We start from the raw sequence: 17,457 nt of genomic DNA, 5'->3' as shown, positions 1-17,457 counted from the left end.
TAGCCTTCCTTTATTTTTCACAGCTCATGGACCCCTGGTTACAGTCAGTCAAAGACCATGAGCGGGAACGGGCCACAGCCAGCATGGCTCAAGTTCTGAAATGCTTATCCAGACATCTCAGCTTGAAGGTAAATCAGTCCTTTAGTTGCAGAGGAAGAAAGATTGAAAGACATCCAATTACTGCCTATTTCCTCTCCATTTCTGACTCCCCAAATTGGGTTATGTATCCCCTTTGTTCTCATGTTTAATAGCATAGCACTTAGCATTATTTGCATATCTGCCCTCTCCTAAAGTATGGGCAACTTGAGACCAATGACTATGTTTATTAATCTTTGCACCTCCATTGTTGAGCACTACAGCTGCAACATAATCTCCTGTTGCTGTCCAGTCGAATTCCGACTCACAGCAACATAATATAGTAAACATTTTTGAATGAATGGGTAAATAAGCGTAACCTGAAAATATCTAAGGGCCCACGGTGGCCTGGTCTCTGGGCATCACTGTGTTAGAACAAATAAAGTCCAATTAATTTAAATATTTCCCAGGATTTCAAAGAGTATCCAGCTCATACACTATGGTATCTCTTTTTAAAATCCCCTTTTCTCTCTCTCAGTCTACTCCTCAGTTTTTCTGAATCATCTCCCATAACTCCTAATAAAGAATTCCCCAAACCTAAGATTTTCCTTCCTGAATCTATTCTTTTTTCCATCTGCTAATCCCTCTTTCTCCCTTCTAAGGAGATCCTCTCTTTCTCCCTTCTAAGGAGATCCTTTAGCTGCTAGAGCTCCTCCTGTTCTCCATTCTGTATAATAAGGCCCTGGTATTGGAAGAGAAATTGGTGGGGTAGAAAGGCTAGGTGGCTTATTCCAGAATTTTCTTTAGAGAATTTGTCCTTAATACAAATGTCCTAATAGACTCACTTAAAAGGAGTGCATTCCACTAACTTTCTTACTTCTCATGTTGAAAATATATCCAAACTTTCCACCTCCTTATTGAAGTAAGTTCAGTCTTTACTTCAGATGCTACTTCTTTTTTTCTGTCCTTAGTGAATGAAATCAAGTAACTTCTAGCCATCACTCATTATCATCATTATTCTGGTCATCTCTGCCTACCTTTTTATCCTGGTAACAACAATGCGTTGTTCTTTCTTCTGCATTCCTCAGCTTCTAACTTTGACTGCAGATTAAAGAAGAAAAGAGTTCCATAAGACTCCCCTGTACCTCTCCAGGCCCTGGAGATCTTCATTAATCCTTTCTTTCCTAAGGAGAATTGTTAATGCAGGGGTTTTTAATCCGAGTACCATTGGAGTCAGTGAACTTCCTGAAGTTGTATGCAGAATTCTGTGTGGTGCAGTATGCTGGATTTTTCTGAGGGCTATCCGTCTCAAACCAAAAAACCAAACCCACTGCCATCAAGTCAATGCTGAGGACTCTCCATAGCTTTTCTTAAATCAACTTTATTGAGGTATAATTTATAGACAATGAATTAATCCAATTTAAGTATACATTTCAATGAATTTTGACGAATATATATACCCTGGGTCCCTAGCCTTTTTTCTTATTCTTAAAGGAACCCGAAGAGGTAAAGAATTAAAAAAGAAAATGTTAGAGAAGAACCACTTAGTGGTCAGAGTAGGAGCATAATTCTCTGGTGTCCTTTTCTTTGTCTTAATAAAGCTTGGTTTTTTGTTTTTTTTTTTTTTTTTAATAAATATATGCTTATTATAGAAAAATTTTAAATGTTTTTTAAAAGTATAAGAAAGAAAAATTAGTAGATTATCATCCAGAGATAGCCACTGTTAATATTTTTATTTATTTCTTCCAGGTTTTTCTTAAGTTGCTGAGTATATTGGGGTAGGAACTTCTACTTGAGTCTTTTGTAACATATTCCCTACATAGCCAGAGTTTTCTTCTTAAAATCTATGTCATTCTTTTGATCCAGTCATTTCCAACTGTTCTCAAAATACAAAGCCTTGTATAATCTAGCTTCTGCCTGCCTCTCTACACCTCCTGACTTACTACACTCCAGCTCAAGGCTGCCTTTACATTCCTCACCACATAAAGCTCTTCCTGCCTCATAGCCTCTCCTGCTTCTACCTGGAAGGACTTTACCCGACTCTTCACATAGCTAGTCCCTCCTCATTCTCTGCTTAGCTCAAATGCCTCCACATCAAAAAGGACTTTGCTTGCCACAGATAGGTCTGCCTTTAGTCTTTATCTTATCACTCTCTTCCTTCCTAGGGCTTCTTAGGATTATTTCTTTAATGACTTATTCTTTCCTTTCCTCTGGTAGAATGTAGATTCTGTCAGTGCTTACGTTTGTCTTCTTCAACACAGTATCCACAGTGTCTAGCACAGGATCTGCTATATAGTACAGGCATACCTTGAAAATATTTTGAGTTTGGTTCCAGGCCACTGCAATAAAGCAAATACAATAAAGCGAGTCACCAATTTTTTTGTTTCCCAGTGAATATGAAAGTTACGTTTACACTATACTGTAGTCTGTTAAGTGTGCAATAGCATTACGTCTAAAAAACAAATGTGCATGCCTTAATTAAAAAATACTTTATTGCTAAAAAAGCTAACCATCATCTGATCCTTCAGCAAGTCATAATCTTTTTGCTGGTAGAGGGCCTTGCCTCAAAGTTGATGGCTGCTGACTGATCAGGGTAGTGATTGCTGAAGGTTGGGGTGGCTGTGGCAATTTTTTTAAATAAGACAACGATGAAGTTTGCCACGTCAGTTCTTTCTTTCACGAAAGATTTCTCTGTAGCATGTGATGCTGTTTGATAGCATTTTACCCACAGTAGAACTTCTTTCAAAATTGGAGTCAGTCCTCTCAAACCCTGCCACTGCTTTATCAACTAAGTTTATATAATATTCTAAATCCTTTGTTGTCATTTCAATGATGTTTGTAGCATCTTCACCAAGAGCAGATGCCATCTCAAGAAACCGCTTTCTTCATTCATCCATAAGAAGCAACTCCTCATTAGTTAAAGTTTTGTCAAGAGATTGCAGCAATTCAGTCACATCTTCAGGCTCCACTTCTAATTCTAGTTCTCTTGCTATTTCCACCACATCTGCAGTTACTCCCTCCACTGAAGTCTTCAACCCCTCAAAGACATCCATGAGAGTTGGAATCAACATCTTCCAAACTCTTGTTGATATTTTGACTTTATCCCATGAATCACGAATATTCTTAATGGCATTTAGAATGGTGAACCCTTCCCAGAAGGTTTTCAATTTACTTTGGCCAGATCCATCAGAGGAATCATTATCTATGGCAGCAGTAGCCTTCTGAAATGTATTTCTTAAATAATAAGACTTAAAAGTCAAAATTACTCCTTGATCCATGGGCTGTAGAATGGATGTTGTATTAGCAGACATGAAAACAATGTTAATCTCCTCGTACATTTCCATCAGAGCTCTTGGGTGACCAGGTGCTTTGTCAATGAGCAGTAATATTTTGAAAGAAATCTTTTTTCTGAGTATAAATCTCAATGGTGGGCTTAAAATATTCAGTAAACCATATTGTAAACAGATATGCTGTCATCCAGCCTTTGTTCTATTTATAGAGCACAGGCAGAGTAGATTTAGCATAATTCTTAAGGGCCCTAGAATTTTCAGAATGGTAAATGAGCACAGGCTTCAACTTAAAGTCACCAGCTGCATTAGCGCCTGACAAGAGAGTCAGCCTGTCCTTTGAAGCTTTGAAGCCAGGCATTGACTTCTCCCCTCTGGCTGTGAAGGTCCTAGATGGCACCTTCTTCCAATAGAAGGCTGTTTTGTCTACATTGAAAATCTGTTGTTTAGTGTAGCCACCTTCATCAGTTATCTTAGTGATCATCTGAATAACTTGCCGCAGCTTCTACATCAGCACTTGCGTCACCTTGCAGTTTTGTATCATGGAGACAGCTTCTTTCCTTAAACCTCATGAACCAACCTCTGCTGGCTTCATACTTTTCTTCTGGAGGTTCCTAACTTCTCTCAGCCTTCATAGAACTGAATAGAGTTAGGGCCTTGCTTTGGATTAGGCTTTGGTTTAAGAGAATGTTATTCCTGGTTTTATCTTCTATCCAGACCACTAAAACACTCTCCATATCAGCAATAAGGCTGTTTTGCTTTCTTGTCATTTGTGTGTTCACTGGAGTAGCACCTTTAATTTCCTTCAAGAACTTTTCCTTTGCATTCACAGCTTGGCCGTGTGGCACAAGAGGCCTAGCTTTTGACCTGTCTCGACTTTCGACATGCCTTCCTCACTAAGTTTAATCATTTCTAGCTTTTGATTTAAAGTGAGAGGTGTATTATTCTTCCTTTCATTTGAACACTTAACAGGCCATTGTAGGGTTATTAATTGGCCTAATTTCAATATTGTTTTGTCTCGGGGGATAGGGAGGCCTGAGGAGAGGGAGAAAGACACGGGAATGGTAGGTTGGTGGAGCAGTCAGAACATATGCAACATATATCAGTTAAGTTCACCGTCTTGTATGGGCACTATTTGTAGTGCCCAAAACAATTACACTGTTATCACTGATCACTCATTTATACACATCAAAAGTCTTCACCAAAAGATTAAAAAGAGAACCTACAGACTAGGAAAAAAATTTTGGCTATGACAAATTCAACAAAGGTCAAATCTCTAAAATCTATAGGGAAAATCCAGCACCTCTACAACAAAAAGACAATCCAGTTAAAAACTGGGCAAAGGATGTGAGCATGCCCTTCACCAAAGAAGACATTCAGGCAGCTAACAGACACATGAGGAAATGCTCACAATAACTAGCCATTAGAAAAATGTAGATGAAAACTACAAAGAGGTACCATCTCAACCCAATGTAACTGGCATGAATCAAAACAGATAATAAGAAATGTTGGAGAGGTTGCAGTGAGCTTGGAAGTCTTATGCACTGCTGATGAGAATGCAAACTGGTATAAGTGTTTTGGGAAACAATAGGGCATTTTCTTAAAAAGCCAGAAATAGAAATACCATACAATCTAGCAATCCCATTCCTAGGAATATATCCTAGAGAAATAAGAGCTGTCACACAAATAGACGTATGCACCCCATGTTCATTGCAGAATTACTGAAAATAACAAAAAGATGGAAACAACTTACGTGCCCATTAACAGATGAGTGGTTAAACAAACTATGGTACATATACACAAAGGCATACTATACAATCATAAAGAACAATTATGAATCTCAAAAACATCGGACAACATGGATGAATCTGGAGGGCGTTGTGCTGAGTGAAATAAGTCAATTACAAAAGGACAAATACTGTATGAGACCACTATTATAAAAACTCAAGAAAAGGCTTACACACAGAAACAATCTTTGATGGTTAGGAGGAAGGGGTTTGGTGAGAGAAAAACACTAAATAGATAGTAGATACATGGTAACTTTGGTGACGGGAAGACAGTAGATAATACTGGAGAAGTCAGCACAACTTGACCAAGGTAAAGTCGTAGAAACTTCAAAGACACAGCCAGACTCCCTGAGGGACCAAATTACTCAGGTGATGGCTAAGGACCATGGCCTTGGGGGATATCTAGGTCAATAGGCATAACATAGTTTATAAAGTAAATGTTCTAATCCGACTGTGGTGAGTAGCATCTGGGTCTTAAAAGCCTGTGAACAGCCATGTAAAATACATCCACTGGTCTTATCCCAGATGAAACAAAGCAGAATGAAAAAAACCAAAGACACAAGGGGAAGATTAGTCCAAAGGACTAATGGACCACAACAAACACAACCTCTGCCAGACTGAGCTCAGAACAACTACACGGTGCCCAGCTACCAGCACTGACTGCTCTGACAGGGATCACAATAGAGGGTCCCAGAAAGAGCAGGAGAAAAATGTAGAACAAAATTCAAATTCACACACAAAGACCAGATTTGGAGGGCAAGGCCAAGATGGAGGAATAGCCAGATGCTTCCAGCAATCCCTCTTACAACAAAGACTCCAAAAAGCAAGTGAAATGATTATATTTATGACAAGCCAGGAGCCCTGAACATCAAAGGCAAAGTTGGGAAATGGACTGAGCGGCAGGGAGAGGGGGAGACAGTTCAGAAGCTGAGAGGAGAAGCCGGACCTGAATCGCCGGGATCCTTCAGGCACCATTCCTGGGAGCGGCTGCGGCAGGCTGGTGGTAGTGTTCAGCAGCAGTTTCGTCGAGCAAACAGCCAGCATCACAGCCTACTCACACGTCTGGAACCACAGAAAAATGGCACTCTCAGCAAAAGCTAAGTACTTGTGTACGTTTTACCATGCCCCCCGACCCCCAAACCAGCTTCAGAGGCTGTTGATTTCCCTGGGCCTGAGATAGGCCCTGTTGAGTGCCCAGAGCCATTTTCCTGAACTTGCAGAAGGAATAAATTCACAATTGAGGGAAAAGATAATTTGCCGGTTCCACTAACCAGGGGAGCTAAGGACAGAAGCAGCTCCTGTCCAGGCATAAAAGGTTCATGGACTTTGAATACCTTCCCCCCCGCCCCCGCACGTGGACCTATGTGGGCCTATTTCAGGAGAAGAGGCCCTTGTTTGCAGACCACAATTGTTTTCAGCTGTGAGGTGGAGAGATGGGTGTTTGATGTTTGATACAGCTTTGCCTATTAAACAGGGTCCTCACCTGCCCACATCAGGGGCCTGGGGACTGGTGGCTGGACTCAGGTCACCCAGCCACCCACGACAGGGGTCCAAGGATAACTGGTACCTCCTAGTCCGTACAACCAAAAGCATTGGGTGCCCATGATCCATCTGCAGAATTCACCCACCTGTATGCTCTAGGGAAGAGGGACACACTTTCCTCAGACATTTGGGGGATGATTCTCAGTGCCCTGCCTTGTTCAGAGCATGACCCCCTGCTTCAACAAGGTACTGGTACCTACACCAATCACCCCTGCCCCTCTAAGACTAGGACAGAGCCTGTACCACATACTTGATGACCTGGACACCTGAGCTAAATCCATACAAGAAAAATGAATGGACTCCTAGACTGATACACCTGGTAACAGCTCTAGCCATCTGGTGACACGACATCAGAGCTTCAAAGGTGAAAATAATCAAGCTAGCTCACTCAAGCAACCTACTTGGGCATATCAAAACAAAACAAAGCAAGAACCTAGGATACAGTAAGCAAACAAAATAAACTAATACAATAATGTAGATGGCATGGAGACAACAGTCAATATCAAATCACATAAAGAAACAGACCAAGCTCTCAAAGTACCAAGGGGTCTTCTAGATGAAGGTGCCTTCTTGGAATTAGCAGATGCAGAATACAAAAGATTAATATACAGAACCCTACAAGACATCAGGAAGGAGATCAGGCAATACGCAGAACAAGCCAAGGAACACACAGACAAACAGTTGAAGAAATTAAAAAGGTTATTAAAGGACATAATGAAAAATTTAATCTGCAAGAATCCATAGAGAGACAGCAATCAGAAATTCAGAAGATTAACAATAAAATTACAGAATTAGATAATAGAAAGTCAGAGGAGCAGAATTGAGCAAGTGGAAGGCAGAACTGGTGAGCATGAAGATAAAGCACTTGGCACAAATATATTTGAAGAAAAATCAGATAAAAGTCTTTTTAAAAATGAAAACAAAAATATAATGTGGGACCCTATCAAGAGAAATAACCTATGAACGATTGGAGTACCAGAACAGGGAGGGACAACAGAAAATACAGAGAGAATTGTTGAAGATTTGTTGGCAGAAAACTTCTCTGAAGTGAAAGATGAGAAGATATCTATCCAAGATGCTCATTGAACTCCACATAAGGTAGATTTCAAAAGAAAGTTAACAAGGCATTATAATCAAACTTGCCAAAACCAAAGATAAAGAGAGAATTTTAAGAGCAGCTAGGGATAAACGAAAAGTCACCTACAAAGGAAAGTCAATGAGAAAAACTCAGACTACTCGGCAGAAACCATGCAGGCAAGAAGACAATGGGATGATTTATATAAAGCATTGAAGCATGAAAATTGCCAGCCAAGAATCATACCCAGCAAAACTGTCTCTCAAATATGAAGGCGAAATTAGGACATTTCCAGATAAACAGAAGTTGAGGGAATTTACAAAAACCAAACCAAAACTACAAGAAATACTAAAGGGAGTTCTTGGGTTAGAAAATCAATATCAGGTAGCAACCCAAGACTAGAACACTGGACAGAGCAATCAGATGTCAACCCAGACAGGAAAATCACAAAAATAAATCAAGATTAAAAAAAAAACCTCAAAACAGGGAAACAGCAATGTCATTATGTAAAAGAAAACAACATTAAAACAATAAAGAGGGTCTAAGAAATGTAGTCATATATCTTTCATATGGAGAGAAAGGCAAGGTGATATAAAGAAATAAAAGTTAGGTTTAAACTTAGAAAAATAGGGGTAAATATTAAGATAACCACAAAGGAGATTAACTATCCTACTCATCAAAATAAAATACAAGAAAAAAATAGAGACTCAGCAGAAACAAAATCAACAACAATGAGTAAGGGAAAAAGATAACATATAAACTACACAGCACAAAAAATTAAGGGGGAAAAAGAAACTATCAACAACACACAAAAAAAGACATCAAAATGACAGCACTAAGTTCATACCTATCCATAATTACGCTGAATGTAAATTGACTAAATGCACCAATAAAGAGAGAGTGGCAGAATGGATTAAAAAAACATGATCCATCTATATGCTACCTACAAGCGACACACCTTAGACTTAGAGACATGAACTAAAACTCAAAGGATACAAAAAAAATAAGCAAACAACAATCAAAAAAGAGCAGGAGTGGCAATATTAATTCCTGACAAAATAGACTTTAACGTTAAATGCACCACAAAGGATAAAGAAGGACACTATATAAAGACTAAGGGGTCAATATGCCAGAAGGATATAACCATATTAAATATTTATGCACCCAATGACAGGGCTATAGATCATAAAACAAACTCTGACAGCACTGAAAAGTGAGATAGACAGCTCCAAAATTATAGTAGGAGACTTCAACACACAACTTTCAGTGAAGGACAGGACATCCAGAAAGAAGCTCAATAAAGACGCGGAAGATCTAAATGCCACAATCAACCAACTTGACCTCGTAGACATATACAGAACACTCCACCCAACAGCAACCAACTATACTTTCTTTTCTAGTGCACATGGAACATTCTCTAGAATAGAGAACATATTAGGTCATAAAGCAAGTCTTAGCAGAATCCAAAACATTGAAATATTACAAAGCATCTTCTCTGACCGTAAGGCCGTAAAAGTAGAAACCAATAACAGAAAAAGCAGGGGAAAAAAAGGAAACACTTGGAAACTGAACACTACCCTGCTAAAAAAAGACTGCATTATAGAAGACATTAAGGATGGAATATAAAATTCGTGGAACCCAATGAGAATGAAAATACTTCCTTCCTATCAGAACCTTTGGGACACAGCGAAAGCAGTGTTCAGAGGTCAATTTACATCAATAAATGCACACATACAAAAAGAAAGGGCCAAAATCAAAGAATTATCCCTACAACTTGAACAAATAGAGAGCAACAAAAGAAACCTTCAGGCAACAGAAGAAAGCAAATAATAAAAATTAGAGCAGAATTAGATAGAAAACAGAAAAAAAAAATTGAAAGAATTAACAAAACCAAAAGCTGGTTCTTTGAAAAAAATTGCAAAAATCATAAACCATTGGCCAGACTAAGAAAAGATAAAACAGGAGAAGAAGCAAATAACCCAAATAAGAAATGAGATGGGCCATATCACAACAGACCAACTGAAATTAAAAGAATCATGTCAGATTACTACAAAAAATTGTACTTTAACAAATTTGGAAACCTAGAAGAGATGGATGAATTCCAAGAAATACACTACCTACCTAAACTAACACAATCAGAAGTAGAACAACTAAATAGACCCAAAACAAAAAGAGATTGAAAAGGTAAACAAAAAACTCCCAACAAAAGAAAGCCCTGGCCCGGATGGCTTCACTGCAGAGTTCTACCAACCTTTCAGAGAAGAGTTAACACCACTACTACTAAAGGTATTTCAGAGCATAGAAAAGGATGGAATACTTCCAAACTCATTCTATGAAGCCAATATATCCCTGATATCAAAACTAAATAAAGACACCACAAAAAGAAAATTACAGACCTATATCCCTCATGAATTTAGATGCAAAAATTCTCAACAAAATTCTAGCGAATGTAATTCAACAACATATCAAAAAAATAATTCACCATGACCAAGTGGGATTCATACAAGGTATGCAGGGATGGTTCAACATTAGAAACACATTGTAATCCACCACATAAATAAAACAAAAGACAAGAATCACATGATTTTATCAATTGATGCAGAAAAGACATTTGATAAAGCTCACCACCCATTCATGATAAAAAAACTCTCAGCAAAATAGGAATAGAAGGAAAATTCCTCAACATAACAAAGGGCATTTATACGAAGCCAACAGCCAACCTCATCCTAAATGGAGAGTGTCTGAAAGCATTCCCCTTGAGATCGGGAACCAGACAAGGATGCCCTTTATCACCGCTCTTATTCAACATTGTGCTAGAGGGTCTAGCCAGAGCAATTAGGCGAGATAAAGAAATAAAAGGCATACAGATCGGCAAGGAAGAAGTAAAAGTATCTCTGTTTGTAGATGACTTGATCTTATACACAGAAAATCCTAAAGAATCCTCAAGAAAACTACTGAAATTAATAGAAGAGTTCAGCAGACTATCAGGATACAAGATAAACATACAAAAATCAGTTGGACTCCTCTACACTGACAAAAAGAACATTGAAGAGGAAATCACCAAATCAATACCATTCACAGTAGCCCCCAAGAAGATAAAATACTTAGGAATAAGTCTTACCAGAGATGTAAAAGACTTATACAAACAAAACTGCAAAACACTACTGCAAGAAACCAAAAGAGACCTACATAAGTGGAAAAACATATCTTGCTCACAGATAGGAAGACAACATTGTAAAAATGTCTATTCTAACAAAAGCCATCTATATATACAATGCATCTCCGATCCAAATTCCAACTACATTTTTTAATGAGATGCAGAAATAAATCACCAACTTCATAAGGAAGGGAAAGAGGCCCTGGATAAGTAAAGCATTGCTGAAAAAGAAAAACAGGGTGGGAGGCGTCAGCCTACCTGATTTTAGAACCTATTATGCCGCAACAGTAGTCAAAACAGCCTGGTACTAGTACAAAAACAGATATGTCGACCAGTGGAACAGAATTGAGAATCCAGACATAAATCCATCCACATATGAGTTGTTGACATTTGACAAAGGCCCAAACTCAGTTAAATGGGGAAAAGACAGTCTTTTTAAAAAATGGTGCTGACATAACTGGATATCCGTCTGCAAAAAAATGAAACAAGATCCATCCCTCACCCCATGCACAAAAATGAACTGAAAATCAATCAAAGACCTAAATGTGAAGTCTAAAAATGATAAAGATCATGGAAGAAAAAATAGGAACAATATTAAGAGCCCTAATACATGGCATAAACGGTATACAAAACATTACTGACAATGCCGAAGAGAAAGTAGATCAAACACCAATGCTCATCCAAAGACTTCACCAAAAAAGTAAAAAGATTACCTACCGACTGGGAAAAAGTTTTTAACTATGACATTTCCAATTGGCGCCTGAACTCTAAAATCTACGTAATACTGCAAAAACTCAACTACAAAAAGCCAAATAAACCAATTATAAAATGGGCAAAAGTTATGAACAGGCACTTCACCAAAGACGACATTCAGGTAGCTAACAGATACGTGAGGAAATGCTCATGATCATTAGCCATTAGAGAAATGCAAATCAAAACTGCAATGAGATTCCATCTCACTCCAACAAGGCTGGCATTCATCCAAAAACACGAAATAATAAATGTTGGAGAGGCTGTGGAGAGTCTGGAACACCTACACACCGCTGGTGGGAATGTAAAATGGTACAAACACTTTGGAAATCAATTTGGCACTTCCGTAAAAAGCTAGAAATAGATCTACCATATGATCCAGCAATCCCACTCCTTGGAATATATCCTAGAGAAATAAGAGCCTTTACACGAATGGATATATGCACACCCATGTTCATTGCAGCACTGTTTATAACAGCAAAAAGAGGTGCCCATCAACGGATGAATGGATAAATAAATTATGGTATATTCACACAACGGAATACTACTCATCGATAAAGAACAATAATGAAACCATGAATTGTTTCATAACATGGAGGAATCTGGAAGGCATTAAGCTGAGTGAAATTAGTTGCAAAAGGACAAATATTGTATATGACCACTATTATGAGAACTTGAGAAATAGTTTAAAAAGAGAAGAAAATATTCTTTGATGGTTATGAGAGGGGGGAGGGAGGAAAGGAGAGGGGCTTTCACTAATTAGGTAGTAGATAAGAACTATTTTAGATGAAGGGAAAGACAACACACAATACAGGAGAGGTCAGCACAACTGGACTAAACCAAAAGCAGAGAAGTTTCCTGAAAAAACTGAAAGTTTTGAAGGCCAGCATAGTAGGAGTGTGGGTTTCGGGACCATGGTTTCAGGGGACATCTAGGCCAATTGGCATAATAAAATCTGTTAAGAAAACATTCTGTATCCCACTTTGGAGTGTAGCGTCTGGGGTCTTAAACACTAGCAAGCGGCCATCTAAAATGGATCAATTGGTCTCAACCCACCTGGAGCAAAGGAGAATGAAGAACACCAAATACACCAGGTAATTATGAGCCCAAGAGACAGAAAGGGCCACATAAACTAGAGACTACATCAGCCTGAGACCAGAAGAACTAGATGACTACAACCGATGACTACCCTGACAGGGAACACAACAGAGAACCCCTGAGGGAGTAGGAGAGCAGTGGGATGCAGACCCCAAATTCTCATAAAAAGAGCAGACTTAATGGTCTGAGACTAGAAGGACACTGGTGATCATGACCCCAGTCCTTCTGTTAGCCCAAGATGAACCATTCCCAAAGTCAACTGTTCAGACAGGGATTGGACTGGACAATGGGATCGAAAATGATACGGGTGACGAATGAGCTTCTTGGAGCAAGTAGACACATGAGACTGTTGGCATCTCCTATCTGGAGGCGAGATGAGAGGGCAGAGGGGCTCAGAAGCTGGCCTAATGGACACGAAAAGAGAGAGTGGAGAGAAGGAGCGTGCTTTCTCATTAGGGGGAGAGCAGTTAGGAGTATATAGCAAGGTGTTTATAAGTTTTTGTATGAGAGACTGACTTGATTTGTAAACTTTCACTTAAAGCACAATAAAAATTAAAAAAATAAAAATAAGACCAAACTTGATGTTCTGACAGAGACTGGAGAAACCCCAAGAGTATGACCCCAGACACCCTTTTAACCCAGGACTGAAGTCACTCCCATGGTTCACTCTTCAGCCAAACATTAGGTCTATAGGGCAAAGAATAACACGTGAGGAATGTGCTTCATAGTTCAATCATGTTACGAGAGTAAATGGGCACACCAGCCCAAAAGCAAAGACTAGAAGGCAGGAAGGTACAGGAAAGCTGGACGAATGGAAATGGAACTCAGGGTGACACGGAGAGAGTGTTGACACATTGTGGGATTGGCAACCAACATCTTGAAAAAATTTGTGTATTAATTGTTTAATGAGAAATTGATTTGCTCTGTAAACTTTCACCTGAAGCACACACACAAAAAAGATCACCATAACAAATATAATAAGAATGAAAAAGTTTGAAATATTGTGAGAATTAACAAAATGTGACACAGATACAAAGTGAGCCCATGCATTGGAAAAATTGTGCCAATAAACTTGCTTGACACAGGGTTGCCATGAACCTTCAATTTGTAAAAACGCAGTATCTGCGAAGCTCAATAAAGTGAAGCAAGATAAAACATGGTATGTCTGTAAATAACTAAATTTTTTTCTTGTGCTTTAAGTGAAAGTTTACAAATCAAGTCTGTCACACAAAAACTTACGTATACCTTGCTACATACTCTTTATTGAATAAATGTAAGTCAGCTCGTGTTCTCTGCTTAAAATCTTCTAATAGCTTCCTGTTTAATTCATAATAAAAGTGAACATATCACAATATCCTGTAATTTCCACACTACCTGGCCCCCTCCCCATCCACCTGCTGTTCTTTTCCTCTTGGTTACTTTGCTCCAGCCAACCTGGCCTACTTGTCGTTCCTCAAAATCAGCAAACACGCTCCATTTTCAGGCCCTTTGCCCCAGCTACTCTGCGTGGTACCCTCGTGTCGGTATCAGTGAAGTCTTCCCTGACCATTTTAAAATAGCAATTCCTATTCTCCATTCCCTTCTGCATTTTTTTTCATTACAGCATTTATCACCATTTGAAACATATTTTAGTTATTTTTGTTTATGTTTATTTTCTGTTTCATTTAACCAGAATATCGCCTCCACGAGTAGGGATTTTATCACTTTTGTTCACCGCTTGTATCCCCAGGGCCTGTCGTAGTTGCTGCTCCATAATAGACACTCAGTGTTTGTTGATTTTAACTATTATATTTTGTTGTTGTTGTTGTTGTGAATATGCACAGCAAAACATACACCAATTCAACAATTTCTGCATGTACAACTCAGTGACATTTATTGCATTCTTGAAGTTGTGCAACCATTCTCACCCTCCTATTCCGAATTGTTCCCCCTCCGTTAACATAAACTCACTGCTCCTTAAGTTTCCTATCAAACCTTTCAAGTTGCTGTTGTCAGTTTCATCTCATGTAGATAATTCTTTGAAAGAGCATAATGCTCAAGCAGACGTTCTTTACTAATTAAGCTGTTGTTCAGTTTAAAGAAGAGTTCAGGGGAAATTTTTGGTTTAAGGTTTAAAGGATATCTCAGGGCAATAGTTTCAGGGGTTACTCAAGCCTCAGTGGATTCAGGAACTCTGGATTTCAAAAGAATTTGAAATTCTCTTCTATGTTTCCCCCCTTTTGATTAGGATTCTTCTATAGAATCAAAATTTTCAATAATCGTAGCCAGGCACCATCCAGTTCTGGTCTCACGACAATGCAGTTGTTCATGGAGGCAGTCAGTCACACATTCCATTTCCTCCTTCTATTCATGACTCTCCTACTTATTTTGATCCAGCTGAATAGAGACCTGTTGTACCTGACACTCAGTGTTTGTTGACTGACTGGATGAAGAAAAGTTGAGTCAAATGAATTAAAGGTGTTACACAGGTTTATATATTTGTTGCTTTGTTTACCATAAATAGGTTGTAGAGAGTGTTGTTCACAATATTTCACAAAAAGAGCCACAGAAAAAATTTCTTTCTGCCTCAGTCCTAGGAATAATTTTGCTTCCTCTGTATGGTGGTTTGCTTCTTATAGACAGTGTGAATCCTATTATACAGGACACTTGTGTACCTCTGCATTAGCCATGAGAAAGTTAGGATACTACCTAAGTGGCCTATGTCGAACAAATGATGACTATGCATTCTGCATACTAACCAAATTCTTAGCTTCACTTAACTTTCCTACACTTTTTCTATTTGTCCTATATTCTTCAGCATTTATTTGTTTATTTTCTACCTTTTTTTTTTTTTTTTGTACTTTAAGGTTTACAGAGCAAATTAGTTTCTCATTAAACAATACACATATTGTTTTGTGACATTGGTTGCCAACCCTGTGACATGCCAGCACTCTCCTCTTCTCAACCTTGGTTTTCCATTACCAGTATTCTTGTCCGCCCCCCTCCCCCACCCCACCACCTTCTTGTCCTTGCCCTAGGGCTGGTGTGCCCATTTAGTCTCATTTTGCTTTATGGGCATGTCTAATCTTTGGCTGAAGGGTGGACCTCAGGACTGACTTCAGTATTGAGTTAAAAGGGTATCCAGGGGGCATACTCAGGGTTTCTCCAGTCTCTGTCTGACCAGTAAGTCTGGTCTTTTCTTGTGAGTTAGAATTTTGTTCTACCTTTTTCTACAGCTCTGTCCAGGACCCTCTATTGTGATCCCTGTCAGAGAAGTTGGTGGTGATAGCCGGGCACCATGTAGTTGTGCCGGACTCAGTCTGATGGACGCTGTGCTCGTGGTCCATTAGTCCTTTGGACTAATATTTCCCTTGTGTCTTTGGTTTTCTTCATTCCACCTTGTTCCAGATGGGGTAGGACAAGTGGAGTATCTTAGATGGCCTTTCACAAGCTTTTAAGACCCCAGATGCTACTCACCACAATCAGATGTAGAACATTTTCTTTATAAACTCTGTTATGCCAATTGAGTTAGATGTTTTCCGAAACCACGATCTCCAGCTCTCACCCAGTAATTCGGCCCCTCAGGGAGTTTGGATGTGCCTAAGAAATTTCCATGACCTTGCCTTGGTCACATTGTGCTGACTTCCCCAGTATTGTGTACTGCCTTGCCCTTCACCAAAGTTACCACTTAATCTATTGTCTAGTTAGTGTTTTCCTTTCCCTACTCCTTCCCTCCCCTCTCTAATAATTATCAAAGATTTTTTTCTTTCTGCGTGTAAACCCTGTCTTGAGTTTTCATAATAGTGGTCTCATACAGTATTTCTCCTTTTGTGATTGGCATATCTCACTTAGCATAATCCCCTCCAGATTCATCTGTGTTGTGAGATGTTTCACAGATTCATCATTGTTCTTTATTGTTGCATAGTATTCCATTGTGTGTATGTACCATAGTTTGTATATCCATTAATCTGTTGATAGGCACTTAGGTTGTTTGCATCTTTTTCTATTGTGAGTAATTTTGCAGTGAACTTAGGTGTGCATATGTCTACTCGTGTGATGGCTCTTGTGTTTCTAGAATATATTCCTAGGAGTGGGATTGCTGGATCGTATTGTATTTCTATTTCTGGCTTTTTAGGGAAGTGCCATGTCGTTTTCCAAAATGGTTGTACCATTTTACATTCCCACTAGCAGTGCCTCAGAATTCCAATCTCTCCATAGCCTCTCCTACATTTGTTATCTTCTGTTTTTTTTGTTGTTGTTGTTTTGATTCCTGCCAGTAATGTTGGGATGAGATGGTATCTCATTATAATTTTGATTTGCATTTCTTTAATGGCTGTGAGCATTTCCTCATGTGTCTGTTAGCTGCGTGGATGTGTTCTTTGTTGAAGTATCTGTCCATCTCCTTTGTCCATTTTTTAATTGGATTATTTGTCTTTTTGTTGTAGAGGTGTTGAATTTTCCTGTAGATTTTAGAGATTAGACCTTTGTTAGATTTGTCATAACCAAAATTTTTTTCCTAGTCTGTAGGCTCTCTTTTTATTTTTTTGGTGAAGTCTTTTGCTAATCATTAGTGTTTAATTTTTAGAAGATCGCAGTTATCTAGCTTATCTTCTGCTGTTTATGTGTTCTTAGTTATGGTTCATATCCTATTTATGCTGTGCGTTGGGGCCTCTGGCATTGACCATATTTTTTCTTCTGTGGTCTTTA

General features: G+C 38.8%; 1 protein-coding gene across 7 annotated transcripts in view; it reads left to right on the top strand.

Annotated features, from left to right (window-relative positions):
* MROH8 (maestro heat like repeat family member 8) overlaps nt 1-17,457 on the top strand; it is a 91,415-nt gene that overhangs the window by 21,793 nt on the left and 52,165 nt on the right. For 6 of the 7 annotated variants that reach the window (XM_010591667.3, XM_064276055.1, XM_064276054.1 and 3 more), the window contains one exon: nt 24-128. The exons of the other annotated variant lie outside the window; for it this stretch is intronic. In XM_010591667.3, the coding sequence (XP_010589969.3) occupies nt 24-128 (105 nt within the window). The remainder of the gene's footprint in view (nt 1-23; nt 129-17,457) is intronic. 7 annotated transcript variants of the gene reach the window in all.

The sequence above is a fragment of the Loxodonta africana genome, chromosome 24 (assembly GCF_030014295.1).
Source record: "Loxodonta africana isolate mLoxAfr1 chromosome 24, mLoxAfr1.hap2, whole genome shotgun sequence".
Lineage (NCBI taxonomy): Eukaryota > Metazoa > Chordata > Mammalia > Proboscidea > Elephantidae > Loxodonta > Loxodonta africana.
The sequence above is the reverse complement of the archived record's forward strand: the minus strand, read 5'-3'. Positions and strand labels throughout refer to the sequence as shown.